This window comes from Mchenga conophoros, linkage group LG23, assembly GCF_057382185.1.
Source record: "Mchenga conophoros isolate Kocher_MC1m ecotype Shallow Benthic linkage group LG23, M_conophoros_male_GT1.1, whole genome shotgun sequence".
Lineage (NCBI taxonomy): Eukaryota > Metazoa > Chordata > Actinopteri > Cichliformes > Cichlidae > Mchenga > Mchenga conophoros.
Window position 1 is genome coordinate 50,263,252 of NC_140547.1, and position 14,626 is coordinate 50,277,877.

The following is a 14,626-nucleotide window of genomic DNA, read 5'->3' on the forward strand; positions in this document are numbered from 1 at the left end:
CCATCTCTAGCTGCCTCCCTCTTCCCGCTCCACCACAACCACCCACACATGCAGGGCCTTGGAGTAGGGGTATGTCACCAGGGTGCAGAGGAGGCTACCCCCCCCCCCTCTGTCCCCTTCTGGCTGCCTCTGCCTCAATTTTATCCCACAACTTAGACATTCACATTACTCACACTCTCATTACACATACATATAGGATCTTGGGGGTGGGCACGATACACGGAGTCCAAAGTACCATCAGGGTGTACACCCCACCCCTGGCATCGTTGCCCACCTCTCAATTTTAAATACACGTAGACATTGAGGGCTAGCAGGAGGGACCATGCGCTTACCTGCTGCTCTCTGGCAGGTAGCTCCATGCCCTCCTGGGTTTTAACTGCACCTTAGAACACACATGCATCAACATTACAATGAGCGGGTGGAGGGAGGTTTGGAGTCTTCTCTCACCCCCATTCTCTGCGACCTGCTGGAGCGGGGGGGCTAGGAGGAGTTGGCCGTCCGACTGCGGTCTGGAGTGTGGAGCCTTCCTGCTGCTGCAGAGTCGGGGTGGTCTGCCTCCCCCCACCGCAGGGAAAAGGGAAACACCACCTGGGTCTGGGTGCAGTCCCCCCCTCCAGGGGCGGGGGCACCTAGACCCGGTTTGTAGAGTACGCTTGGGGAGTGTGATCGTGTGTACAGCGTCTCTTTATGTCTGTCTCCACGTTGGTTGAGTGTGGAGTAAGTGCATATGAGAGCATGAGGGTGGGAATGGATGTTTGTATCTGTGTGTGCCTGTATGTCTGTGTCTATATGTCAGGTTGGGTATCAGGCGCCACCTCTCTGGGGACATCTCAGGCCCTCCAAGGTTTGGAGGCCTATCTCCCCCTACCACCACTTCCCCTGCCAGTGGCAGACTCCCTCAGACTTCGGTGCGTTGGTGGTTCTTTGTGTCCGGGGATGGGCGTCCAGGCACACACCGGCTCACTCCTTGGCGGCCGCTTATCGGGGCCTGGAGCCTGGGGCTCGCTCGGGCCACTTCGGAGGTGGGGTGCCCCCGGCCTCTCGGCCTGGGGCTCGGTCACTCAGGCGCAGCTGGCTGCCGGCGGAGCTCACGGGCGCGTCACTGCAACTCCCCCTGGCTTCTGCTCCGCGGCTGCTGAGTGAGCCCTCATCTGGGACTCTCCTCAGCTCTTTCCGGGACAGTGGCGCAGCTGCCCCTCTGTTGGTCTTCTTTGGTCTCTTGTGTTCTGGGGGCCTCTGGATGTCTGGAGTCTTGATCTCCTCCACACCTGCTTCACGCCCTGGAGGACGGGGCTGTGCCCCCCCACACCCTCTAGCAGATTATTACATGAAGGAACCTTTTAAAAAACAAAAAACAAGCGCGTCCATGCTCACAGGTGTACACACGGGTGATCACACCCACAAACTACACCCTTTTTGGCTCCTACCTCAAAGCACACTGTGTTCTGTTGATCTTATGTGCTGCACAATAATGTTTAACATTTAGTATTTACTGTCATATTCCCATATACAGTGGGGCAAAAAAGTATTTAGTCAGCCACCGATTGTGCAAGTTCCCCAACTTAAAATGATGACAGAGGTCAGTAATTTGCACCAGAGGTACACTTCAACTGTGAGAGACAGAATGTGGAAAAAAAAATCCATGAATCCACATGGTAGGATTTGTAAAGAATTTATTGGTAAATCAGGGTGGAAAATAAGTATTTGGTCAATAACAAAAATACAACTCAATACTTTGTAACATAACCTTTGTTGGCAATAACAGAGGTCAAACGTTTACTATAGGTCTTTACCAGGTTTGCACACACAGTAGCTGGTATTTTGGCCCATTCCTCCATGCAGATCTTCTCGAGAGCAGTGATGTTTTGGGGCTGTCGCCGAGCAACACGGACTTTCAACTCCCGCCACAGATTTTCTATGGGGTTGAGGTCTGGAGACTGGCTAGGCCACTCCAGGACTTTCAAATGCTTCTTACGGAGCCACTCCTTTGTTGCCCGGGCGGTGTGTTTTGGATCATTGTCATGTTGGAAGACCCAGCCTCGTTTCATCTTCAAAGTTCTCACTGATGGAAGGTGGTTTTGGCTCAAAATCTCACGATACATGGCCCCATTCATTCTGTCCTTAACACGGATCAGTCGTCCTGTCCCCTTGGCAGAAAAACAGCCCCATAGCATGATGTTTCCACCCCCATGCTTCACAGTAGGTATGGTGTTCTTGGGATGCAACTCAGTATTCTTCTTCCTCCAAACACGACGAGTTGAGTTTATACCAAAAAGTTCTACTTTGGTTTCATCTGACCACATGACATTCTCCCAATCCTCTGCTGTATCATCCATGTGCTCTCTGGCAAACTTCAGACGGGCCTGGACATGCACTGGTTTCAGCAGCGGAACACGTCTGGCACTGCGGGATTTGATTCCCTGCCGTTGTAGTGTGTTACTGATGGTGACCTTTGTTACTTTGGTCCCAGCTCTCTGCAGGTCATTCACCAGGTCCCCCCGTGTGGTTCTGGGATCTTTGCTCACCGTTCTCATGATCATTTTGACCCCACGGGATGAGATCTTGCGTGGAGCCCCAGATCGAGGGAGATTATCAGTGGTCTTGTATGTCTTCCATTTTCTGATGATTGCTCCCACAGTTGATTTTTTCACACCAAGCTGCTTGCCTATTGTACACTGTAAAACCCAATAAGTTAATTTTACTCAACTTTTGGTGAAACTGATTACATAAAATATTTTAAGTAACTAAAACTTAAAAATAAAAGTTAAATAAACACACTTTATTTATTAGCTTTAGATAAATATTTTTAAGTACCATTGACAAATGTTTTTAGGTTATATCCACATTTTTGGTTTAGTACTCTCTACTTGATATTTTGAGTTTCAAGTACAAATCTAGCTCAAGTAACTTTAAGGAATTAATTTTTAGTTTCAAAATGTTAACCATTTTAAGCTAATACAACTCAAAAATTTAAAAAACAAATGCTTGTAATATCCAAATCTACTGTGTTTTGAATTTGATATAAAAAAAGTGCCCAAAATAATTACACTTGTAAAAACATAAGACAGAAAACATAAATTCAAGTTACAAATTTATTGAGTTACTTTAACACATAGCCTTTCTAACAAAAAGCCCAAAGACATAAATCCACCACATTTTATAGGGAATAATGTCGGAAATTTTGGCACAAGGTTACAATATTAGAAATAAAGAAATTCACAACATGTTTTAAGAGTATTCAAATTTGATTAACACATGAGTATGGCCTGTTTATTAAAAAACAAACAAAAGGAAAAATCCTGCATTATTAGGTGGGAAAACTGAATGAAAGTAATAGTATAGTATAGTGCAGCTAATACACTGAAATATAATTGGTAACCTTTTTAATATGCCAATACTGTGGTTATGCAAAATGCACATTTGTAGAGTGCAATCACAGTCTCAACAACAAAGCAATAAAACATTAAATAGAAAAATACTTCTTTAGAGACATAAAACAAAGTGTTATAAACCTCCTTAGCGCCTTATGTCAGTTATGAATAGTTCAGGAGGAACGTTCCTTACGTGACATTCAAGATCCCACCTAGAAGCCAGAAATGTAGTGAGATTGTCCTTCATTTTCTCTACAGATTTACAGTTATCTGACTAAAAACACAATCAAAATCAACTAAAACACAAGTGATGTTGGGGGAAAAAAATAAATTAATAAAATAAAATCACCCCTTTTACTTTGTATGTGGCTTTTAGATAATGAAGTATGAAACAGAGTCTGCAAAGATTTCTTTATTCTATTCTCTCTTTTTAAAAAAACCAAACTTATCCAGACTTGGAAACATGATAAACTGAATTACTTGCTTTAACAGGCACTTGAGGACTGTGTAGGAATCCTGGACATTATTCTGCTGCCAAAAGATCATTTTTAAGACTCAGCACTTTGGGCTTCAACTTCCCACCCTCCAGACCCATCAAAACGTTCTGAATGAAGTCAAAAATGTTGGCCAAACATTTTGGGTAGCTTAGGTGCAGGGCGTAGGTGAGTCCAAATATCACTAGAAATGCATCAGCCAGGGTGGTGAAAACAATGATCATGTTACCCTCGACCAAAACTGCAGTCTTCTCAGGGCAGAAGAATGTTGCATCGCTGGAATTGGCTCTGATCAGGAGTCGTCCAAGTGGCACTTCACTAATATCTGGTCTATCAGAATGCATCATCTACAGAAAACAAAATTACTTCATGTTAGTGCATTCCTATTTCTCTTAGTTTCATCTATACAAGTCACATTTCTGGATTATTACTAGCTCAGAAATCAATTGTTTGAACAACAAAAAAGCCACAACACACCAAAGATTTGAAAAAACAAACTGACAAAAATAGTACTTTTAGTAAAGCAAAGTCATACCTCTTCGTAGCAATAACAACAGAAAGTCAATAGGAGTTATATATCTTTTTTCATTTGTACAGTGATGTATGGTTGGGCTAGGAACATTATAGAAGGTCTACGCACATTAAAAACATGTAGTGTTTCCATTATGTGACATGGACACTGTTGTAGACAGATCCAAGCATGGAGATGCTTCTCAAACTCTCAAAGTGTCATAATGTTTTGAGAAATCTAAACAAGGATGCTACTAAGATATTGTTCACAACTTTGTCCAAAACTTACATCCCATGTTTTGATGAAGGTAGAGGTGTCTTCGTACAAATAGGCAGAGAGGGCATGAAGCACACCAGCACTTTGGGCATGGATATCAGCTTGTTCCTACATCACAAGAAAATTTTTATTTTAAATTATTGGCTAACCTAGTCAAGAATGGTAATTAAAATTGGAAAAATTGATCAAATTAAATAAAGCTCAAAAACAAGACAAAAACCCACTAACCTGGAGATTATAGCTTCTGAAGAGCTGAGACAGGACATCAGACACGTTCCCTGTGCAAACAGCTTTCTTTCTGAATAAGCTCTGGAGCCAGGGAGCATGTTGGTCCAGCACAGCATAAAAGTGGTTCTTCAGGTGGAGGTTTGTAATCCTGTGGAATTCTGCACAGATCTGAACACACAGGATACATTTGTGTTTACAAGTTTCAATTAGTCTATAAATCTTTGCAAAATACATCAAAATCCTTACACTCCAAAGGCATAATTTGTTCAGACAGGCCAGATAACAGGAGTTGATATAAAATACACCTTGTTAGATACATCTATATACATTCATACCTGGGACTGGGATTTCAGAGTAGGCCAGCAATCCAGGATCTGACCTACTGGTAGGTCATCATTGATGATCTCTTTGCATCGCAAGGCCAAAGTTGTGTGCATCAGCTTTGTAATCAGGATTCTTTTCACTTTTCTCGACTTCATCTACAATCTGTAGTCTTAGCTGGTCAAGGTAAACAGCATCTTCACCCCTGAAAATTTACTTCTGCCCTGGCATGGACATAACAGTAAAACACAGAAGACAAGACAGACTACACAGAGAACAGAAAAGACACATAACCAAGGAGACACAGATGAAACATAACCAGCCCAGAACTCAACTAAACCTTAACTAATAATAACAACAATACAAGAACTTCACCTCATTTCAATATAACATAAGAAAGCAAAAATACAAAATAAACTCAAAATGCTGTGTCACACACCCAGCCCCTGACAGATAAAAAACTAAGTCTTTCACGAATGAACACTGGGCATCAGAATAAAATAAAACGAAAAAATAACTGTTTGGTAAATATATTATTGATGGATTCACCCTTAAGCTAACCTAAAATAGACCAGGCACAACAATTTTACAGTTCAGAAGATTCTACATTTCAACTTGGTATACATAACTATTTGCAATGTAAACCAAGTTCTACCGCGTAATTATGTAATGATTATTCACTGCTTTTGTAAGTATGTCCTGTGCCTACAATTTTGCTGCCCCAGTTTTAATATGTACAACTCCAGAGAACTAAACGTAAGTTTTAAGTTCCACCAGTTAGCAAATGGGTTAGCCAAAGTCAATATCCACGTATGCGCTAAGTGTGAAGCAGCGCAGCAGTGCATATTGATTCAACAATTTAACCACAAGGCAGTTTATAATCTGCAAATCCAGAAACGCCTTCTAAAGACTTCTTTTAAAATAGTAAGATTAGAAAAGTTATTAACACATTATTAGTCCCAGCCTCTGCTCGGACTAATAATGTGTTATACTAAATATGAGCTTATTAGCATAATTCATGCAAAACACTTTGGGGCCAAGCCGACATGGATAAAACGACGCATGCATGTAATTCTTAAATGCCTGCTAGAGTTGTACATTTATGACGATAAAAACCCATATTACAATGGAGAACTATAGTTTCAGAAAAATAAAACTTACCACAAAGCGCTCCTGAAGATGCTGCAAAGGCGGTAAATGCAGCTAGCCAAGTGCAGAGCGTTAGCTGTTCCAGTTCAAAAGTCCGTAACATACCATAGCATGCCCTCCTTTATCCAGCGTCAAAGGCAATGCCGCAAAAAACCCCTTGACAAATGTTTTTATTTCTGTTCGGATATTAACGTTCCACAAGTTTCTTTCGGAGTAATGAGCGGGCATTCGCACTCGAAGCGAGGAATCCAAGATGGTTGCCAGCACTTCATAAAGAAACAGGTGGCGCACGTAGGTACGTACGTAGGCACGTAAGTGACGTCAGTGTTAAAACTCAAATTATTTGAGGGCAATGCCAGAAACTAATCAATATATTCAAGTACTGATAACTTGAAAAAACAAACTTGTTCAAACTACTCAAAAAATAAAGGTGTATGAACTTATAACAGGTTTTTAAGTAGTTGGAACTCATTTCATTTATCAAACTATTACTATTCGGTCTTACAGTGTAGATTCACTCTTCCCAGTCTGGTGCAGGTCTACAATACTTTTCCTGGTGTCCTTCGAAAGCTCTTTGGTCTTGGCCATGGCGGAGTTTGGAGTCTGACTGTTTGAGGCTGTGGACAGGTGTCTTTTATACAGATGATGAGTTCAAACAGGTGCCATTCATACAGGTAACGAGTGGGGGACAGAAAAGCTTCTTACAGAAGACGTTACAGGTCTGTGAGAGCCAGAGATTTTCCTTGTTTGAGGTGACCAAATACTTATTTTCCACCCTAATTTACGAATAAATTCTTTACAAATCCTACCATGTGAATTCATGGATTTTTTTTTCACATTCTGTCTCTCACAGTTGAAGTGTACCTCTGGTGCAAATTACTGACCTCTGTCATCATTTTAAGTGGGGGAACTTGCACAATCGGTGGCTGACTAAATACTTTTTTGCCCCACTGTATCATTGTGATGTTGTTTATTCTATTACTCTTGTTCTCTTCTGCTTGCTTTCTTTTTTCTTTCTCAGCAGGTGATCCAGATGATTGATATATGCATTTGTTTTTTTCTCTGCCCGTTCTGTTGGTTTTTGTCTTTTGCCCTTCTCCCCCGTCCCTCTTCTCAGCTGTTTCTCTTTCCCTCTTTCTTTCTCCCCTTCTTTCCCCCAGTCAAGTCTGTCCCGTATTCAGTAAGTGAAAATAAAATAAACAATAAAAGGTGAATCAAATGGACCATTACGGCAAGGCTGGGATGGTCAGTTTGGTAAAGTAAATCCGTTGGGCATCTTTCTTTGCCTTTAGACAACAATTCTGATGGCAAAAGAGCCAAACGGGACAGGCCAAAAAAAAAAAAAAAAAAAAAAAGAAAAAAGAAATGAGACTTTCCTGTCAGAGGTCATTTTTTTAAAAATGAGGTGAATCAACCATGAAAACCATGAATCAACATGTGAACATGAGCTGATGCTGCTGAAGTGAAGTAAAGTTACAGAGGTTTGATTAGGTAATGAGTCCTAATGAGTCCAAGTCTTCTGCTGAATCAGCAGAAGACTTGGACTCATTTGATTCCAGCTTTGATATCATTGATTTCAATATGTCCATTTCTGTCACACTTCACCTTTAAAAGTGAAGCCATGTGGTTCCTGGAAGGAAAAACACGACTTTTTCAAGTCTTTGTCCTGTTTTTATGAGAAATGTACGACTTTAATGTGAAACATTCAGAGTTTTTTCTCTTGTTGTGTTTGTTTGAAGCTGCTTCCTGTTGGCTTCAGCTGTTTGGAGTTTCCATTTTCTAAACTTCTACATTCTGAACCTTCTTCAGCTCTGAACAGATGATGAAACACTGAATGATTTCAAGCACTTTGTCTAATAAACTTACATCTTTCATTCTTTATACAGATTGAGGAGCTGTGGTTTGTCAGAGATCAGCTGTGATTATCTGGCAGCAGCACTGAAGTCCAACCCCTCCCATCTGAGAGAGCTGGACCTGAGCATCAACAACAAGCTGCAGGATCCAGGAGTGAAGCATCTGTGTGGTTTCCTGGAGAGTCCAGGATGTAAACTTGAAACTCTGAGGTCAGTCAGCATGTTTTAGTTGTGCTGAGATGAATATGATGTGAAAGTTGTGCTGACACTAAACTGCAGACATCAGGCTGATATTATACTGATCCACACTGAGGATCTTCATGGTAAAGTCTGTTTTCTTCTTCTCTGGTTTAGTCCATTGACTGCAGCAGAACAATGTTCACATTTCAAACAGTGATACTCAACGTATGGCCCGCGGCCCACACGCGGCCTGCCCACCTTTCCTGACTCAGAGAGAGGGGACCCTGATTAACTGTGTAGCTTCTTCCTCACAGTTCTAAGTATCAGACACAACAATGAATAATCCACAGCTGACTGTCTTTAGCAGGTCAAGGGTCACGGCACACAGCAGACAGTCAGAAATATTCTAACTCTGATCATTTATCAGTTGTGACACTGTGAGACTTGATCAGAGGTGTGATCATCACAGCAGAGGCCTTTGTGTCAAAGTCACTGAGGATCAAACAGAAACACATGAAGCAGATTTTCCTCTTCTGGCTTTTTATAGCAGATAACCTTCAAAATATTCTGCAGTCGATCAAAAACTGAAGCAAACCATGAAGCAACATGTGAACATGAGCTGATGCTGCTGAAGTGAAGCAAAGTTACAGAGGTTTGATTACAGACACAGCTGAGAGTTTGTAATCTGTCATCATTTTAAAAAGTTTCCATGGAACAGCAGAAATGAGGCTTTACTGTCAGAGGCCGACAGCACTGAACACAACAGCAGACTGGTGGCTAATAAACAGTGAATGATGCAGAAACAGATGTTTGAAGCTGTTCTTGGAGTACACTGAGAGAGAGAGAGCTGTGCAGGCAGGAACAGCCAAAGTCAGAGAGAATTCATGAGCATATTGATCAAACGTGAAGCAGAGTTTGGATCTTCTTTTGCTGCTGCTTCACTCAGTTTTGGTTGGAGACAGATGAAACCTGCAGCTTCAGGATCTGTGAGCTGTCCACTTTCAGCCCCGACGGCGTGTCCGTGTACGTGCCGTCGAGTGAACGATCCACGCTCTGTGTTTCCATCTTTGTGTGTTTAGCTGCTCTCATTTACTGTTTTAGCTGTTTGCTGCTTGTTGAAATAGTTTGTGAGCTTTAACCTGAGATTCTGGCAAAATACATTTATATTAAACATCGATTCAGGATTGAATGAATCAACATCGTTTTATTCAAATTAAAACCATTTAAATGGGAACATGAATTTTTTACAGCCGCCTCTAATGCTGGGTAATGTCAGCTGGTCCATGTGCAGCTGGCTGTGAGGCTCAGGGAGCGTCTACAAAGTGCAACACTGAAAGAACATCATCCATAAATATTGAGTAAGAACTGGACTCTCATACAGCGAGACTCAAATGCCTTTAAACATCAGCTTATCCTGCTGATCCAAGTCCAACACTGAGTTTGTAAAAACATGTTTGTCAATCATTTTGTTTGGTTTCTGAGGAAAAAGATTCAATAAGTTGCTGCTAATACACAACATTTCATCATATTTCCTCATAACCCTCTTTTGTCTGATCATTTGATCCCATTTGAATTTGCAATAAAGGATCCACAGAGTTTGGTGACAATAATGACAGTAGATGTTTGTGTGAAAGTGCTGGAAGCAAATGAGTGTGTGATGTTCTTTCAGTGTTGCACTTTGTAGACGCTCCCTGAGCACTGGTCTCACAGCCAGCTGCACATAGAGACCAGTGTTGTTAGTCCAGGTCAGAAGATGACTTGTTGGAATGAAAATGAGCTTGTGGTTTGTCTGCTTTAATAATGTGACTGGAAAAAGGTGTTGGACTTCAAATATGTCCATTTCTTTCACACTTCACCTTTAAAAGTGAAGCCATGTGGTTCCTGGAAGGAAAAACACGACTTTTTCAAGTCTTTGTCCTGTTTTTATGAGAAATGTACGACTTTAATGTGAAACATTCAGAGTTTTTTCTCTTGTTGTGTTTGTTTGAAGCTGCTTCCTGTTGGCTTCAGCTGTTTGGAGTTTCCATTTTCTAAACTTCTACATTCTGAACCTTCTTCAGCTCTGAACAGATGATGAAACACTGAATGATTTCAAGCACTTTGTCTAATAAACTTACATCTTTCATTCTTTATACAGATTGAAGGACTGTGGTTTGTCAGAGATCAGCTGTGATTATCTGGCAGCAGCACTGAAGTCCAACCCCTCCCATCTGAGACAGCTGGACCTGAGTAATGACTTCTCCTGGTTTTCGATCAACAACAACAACGTGCAGGATTCAGGAGTGAAGCATCTGTGTGGTTTCCTGGAGAGTCCAGGATGTAAACTTGAAACTCTGAGGTCAGTCAGCATGTTTTAGTTGTGCTGAGATGAATATGATGTGAAAGTTGTGCTGACACTAAACTGCAGACATCAGGCTGATATTATACTGATCCACACTGAGGATCTTCATGGTAAAGTCTGTTTTCTTCTTCTCTGGTTTAGTCCATTGACTGCAGCAGAACAATGTTCACATTTCAAACAGTGATGCTCAACGTATGGCCCGCGGCCCACACGCGGCCTGCCAACCTTTCCTGATTCAGAGAGAGGGGACCCTGATTAACTGTGTAGCTTCTTCCTCACAGTTCTAAGTATCAGACACAACAATGAATAATCCACAGCTGACTGTCTTTAGCAGGTCAAAGGTCACGGCACACAGCAGACAGTCAGAAATATTCTAACTCTGATCATTTATCAGTTGTGACACTGTGAGACTTGATCAGAGGTGTGATCATCACAGCAGAGGCCTTTGTGTCAAAGTCACTGAGGATCAAACAGAAACACATGAAGCAGATTTTCCTCTTCTGGCTTTTTATAGCAGATAACCTTCAAAATATTCTGCAGTCGATCAAAAACTGAAGCAAACCATGAAGCAACATGTGAACATGAGCTGATGCTGCTGAAGTGAAGCAAAGTTACAGAGGTTTGATTACAGACACAGCTGAGAGTTTGTAATCTGTCATCATTTTAAAAAGTTTCCATGGAACAGCAGAAATGAGGCTTTACTGTCAGAGGCCGACAGCACTGAACACAACAGCAGACTGGTGGCTAATAAACAGTGAATGATGCAGAAACAGATGTTTGAAGCTGTTCTTGGAGTACACTGAGAGAGAGAGAGCTGTGCAGGCAGGAACAGCCAAAGTCAGAGAGAATTCATGAGCATATTGATCAAACGTGAAGCAGAGTTTGGATCTTCTTTTGCTGCTGCTTCACTCAGTTTTGGTTGGAGACAGATGAAACCTGCAGCTTCAGGATCTGTGAGCTGTCCACTTTCAGCCCCGACGGCGTGTCCGTGTACGTGCCGTCGAGTGAACGATCCACGCTCTGTGTTTCCATCTTTGTGTGTTTAGCTGCTCTCATTTACTGTTTTATCTGTTTGCTGCTTGTTGAAATAGTTTGTGAGCTTTAACCTGAGATTCTGGCAAAATACATTAAAAAATCGATTTCACGTTATCCAAGCCAGAATCGATTTTAATCGATAAATCGATTATAAAAACCAACCACTTGTGCTGATGTTCCCTCCTTGAATGCACAACAAGTACGGTGCTGGTCTTTCTCGGGTGGAGCAGAGACAGATTGAAGTCTTTCAGGCTTTAGTGGCGACTTCCCTGACAGAGGCTGGACTCCATGGTCTGCACAGGAGGCTTCTACACTGTGTGGAGGTGACTCCTGGACTCGAAGACAGGCTGCAGGTACATGTGTGATGAAGAGGAGCTACAGCAGTGTGATGGAGCTGCAGGTGTGAAGGAAGTCCTGCTGTCCTGTCCCACCCTCATCTTTGCTTCCTCTGTCTTCTCTGGACTTGTCCTCCTGTTTCAGAAACAGCACTGCTTCATGCTGAGGGTGGACGGGAGCGTTGGCTCTGATTCTTTTACCGTCCACCACAAGGAGACACTGATGCTGACCTCCTGATTCATCTGCATGTGTTCTGCTTCACACTGCTCACCTCCACCAAAGACTTCACAAACATCTTCTTTCTTTGAGTCCAGTTTGTCCCACAAACACTTCCAAATCTCCTCCTCTGAGATTCTGCAGCTTCTTGCAGTGTGACTCAGCTGACTTCTGACAGACCACAGACTGGCACAGCATCCACATGTGTCTCCTTTCAAACAGGCTCTTGATGTTTCCTCCCACATCATTCTGGCCTCTCAGTCTCCTTTGTTCTCCAGCTCTGTAGCTCCAGCTGGTGAAGCTTCAGTTTTCCATGTTGGTAACAGTAAACTACAGCCTCTGCTGTCAGCTGGGTAACTAAACAGAGCTGCAGCACGTCTCTGCGGTGGTGCTACATCCAGCCTGCAGACGGCCGTCTACATGTTGTAGTGGTTTACAGTCACCAGGGGGCGCTGTCCCAGCCATGCAGGCAGTGGGCTGCTCTGCTTGTGCTGTTGTTGGTGAAGCTGAAGTGAAAGCGAGAGTTAAAACCCTGAACAGTGTCCACTGAGCTTCTCATGCTCTTCTCATGCTCAAAGAAGTTTAACAGGAAGGACGACTCGTCCATCAGGCGTCCAGCTGTCCGTGACCGTGTCCACAGCAGAGTGTGACCGAGGCTTCATGCTAACACGCACACATGAAGCTAATACCACCACGAGCAGCTGCTCAGTGGATTTGGAGGACAAATGTCTGCAGCTTCTCACAGGCAGTATGCAGAATGTGGATCTCCACAAAGACTGTGGAGAGCTCGTCCCACACTCTAAATCCACACTTGTCTGCACAAAACTTCTCACACGTTCCCGTCACAAGTGTCTTCTAAGTGAAGCTACCAGGTTCAGGTCCAGCTTGTTTATCTGGAGCTGCAGGAGATGATCCATCCTCACAAAGCAACACAGCAGATATGCAAACACACAACACAACCAAAGGATTCTCTCTGCATGTCTGTGGCTGATGCTGCTGGAACGAAGCTGTTTGAAACCTTGTTGTTCTGCACTTTGGGACCAGAAGAGGAAACTGAAGCTCTGTGCAGAGGGTCCAATGGAAGCAGCCAAGCGCTGTAAGTGTCTGCTGTATAGGGATGCTGGTTCAGCTGTGGCTCAGTTTCACAGTGTGACTCAATAAAAGCAGCAGGAAATCAAAGCTTGATGCTTTCATCAGTGTGGAAATAAGAAAGTTTCCTGTGACAGACGCTGGAGCTCTTTCACTCTCAGCTTCACAGTTTCAGCTTCAAACTTCTTCCAACATGTTTCTAACACGGCCACATTCCACCTTAATGGAGCTGATATCTTGTGCATCAGCACATTTTCTAAAGGCAGCGATCACATCTTTAGTTTTGGATGTTTAACTGCAGATTGTTTATGTGTTTATAGCACATTAATTACAGCAGCAGCGTTGACCACAGTGCTGTACAAGAATCCAAAATAACTATTAAAATAACTCCTAATATTAATATCACACATCAAATATCAAATAACTCTCATGCTGTATTAAAAGCCAGTGAATACAAATGTGTTTTCAGAGCAGATTTACAGAGACTGACAGCAGGAGCTGGGGCTGTTCGATAGAACGATGTATATATGATGACCATATGAAAACGTCTATCGTTTCATATCACGCTCTTTGTTTCCTGCTTATGTGTTTGTGTTTTCCAGATAAAGCTTTCAAAATAAATCTGAAGATCCTGTTGAGAGTTTTCAAAATAAACACAATACAGTACTGCGGTCGCTCGTTTATCGAGTTACGTTCTAAAAATAAGTCTCAGAATGAAGTAGCAGCTTTATGTTTTACAAGTATTATAGAAGTTTTAAGGCAGTTAAACCCTCACTGCACACTTTCTACACTTTTCTCAGACAGGCATGAACATTTTCACACTTTTCTCTCTTGTTTAAACAAAGTTCAAACCTTCATAGAAAAATAAGTTCATTATTAAAGAGTGAAAGCAAAGTGTTTCTGAAATGTGTCAAATCAGCCTTTGCTGGCATTAAATGAGCTTCTGTGTGAGGAGCACTTGTCCATGGCCTGGGCTCCTCGCTGTCAGGTAAAGTTTCATAAAGCTTTTGAGTTTTTCTGCAGATAATGTTGGTGTCCAGCACGATGTTCTTTTTCCTGCGGTCACTGAGCCACAAAGCCAAAGCTGACTCCATCCTTACGATGTTCTTGTTGTGGACAGTTACAACCTTTTTGCCTCCTTGTTGAAACTATGATGGTCAGCATCTTCCTCTGCCTTTGGCTGCTACCACAGGTGCAAAACGTCTCGTCATCATTGTTGTTTGTTG

General features: G+C 42.4%; 1 protein-coding gene across 1 annotated transcript; it reads right to left on the bottom strand.

The window, feature by feature from the left end:
• Window positions 1-3,768: 3,768 nt before the first annotated feature.
• Window positions 3,769-6,830, bottom strand: LOC146548257 (uncharacterized). The gene is made up of 5 exons (XM_085266292.1): window positions 6,363-6,830; window positions 5,216-5,466; window positions 4,881-5,048; window positions 4,665-4,760; window positions 3,769-4,212 (listed from the first exon to the last, which is right to left on the bottom strand). Exons 2-5 carry the CDS (start codon window positions 5,357-5,359, stop codon window positions 3,895-3,897), a joined length of 726 nt encoding a protein of 241 aa, XP_085122418.1. The 5' UTR covers window positions 5,360-5,466; window positions 6,363-6,830; the 3' UTR covers window positions 3,769-3,894.
• Window positions 6,831-14,626: the final 7,796 nt, after the last annotated feature.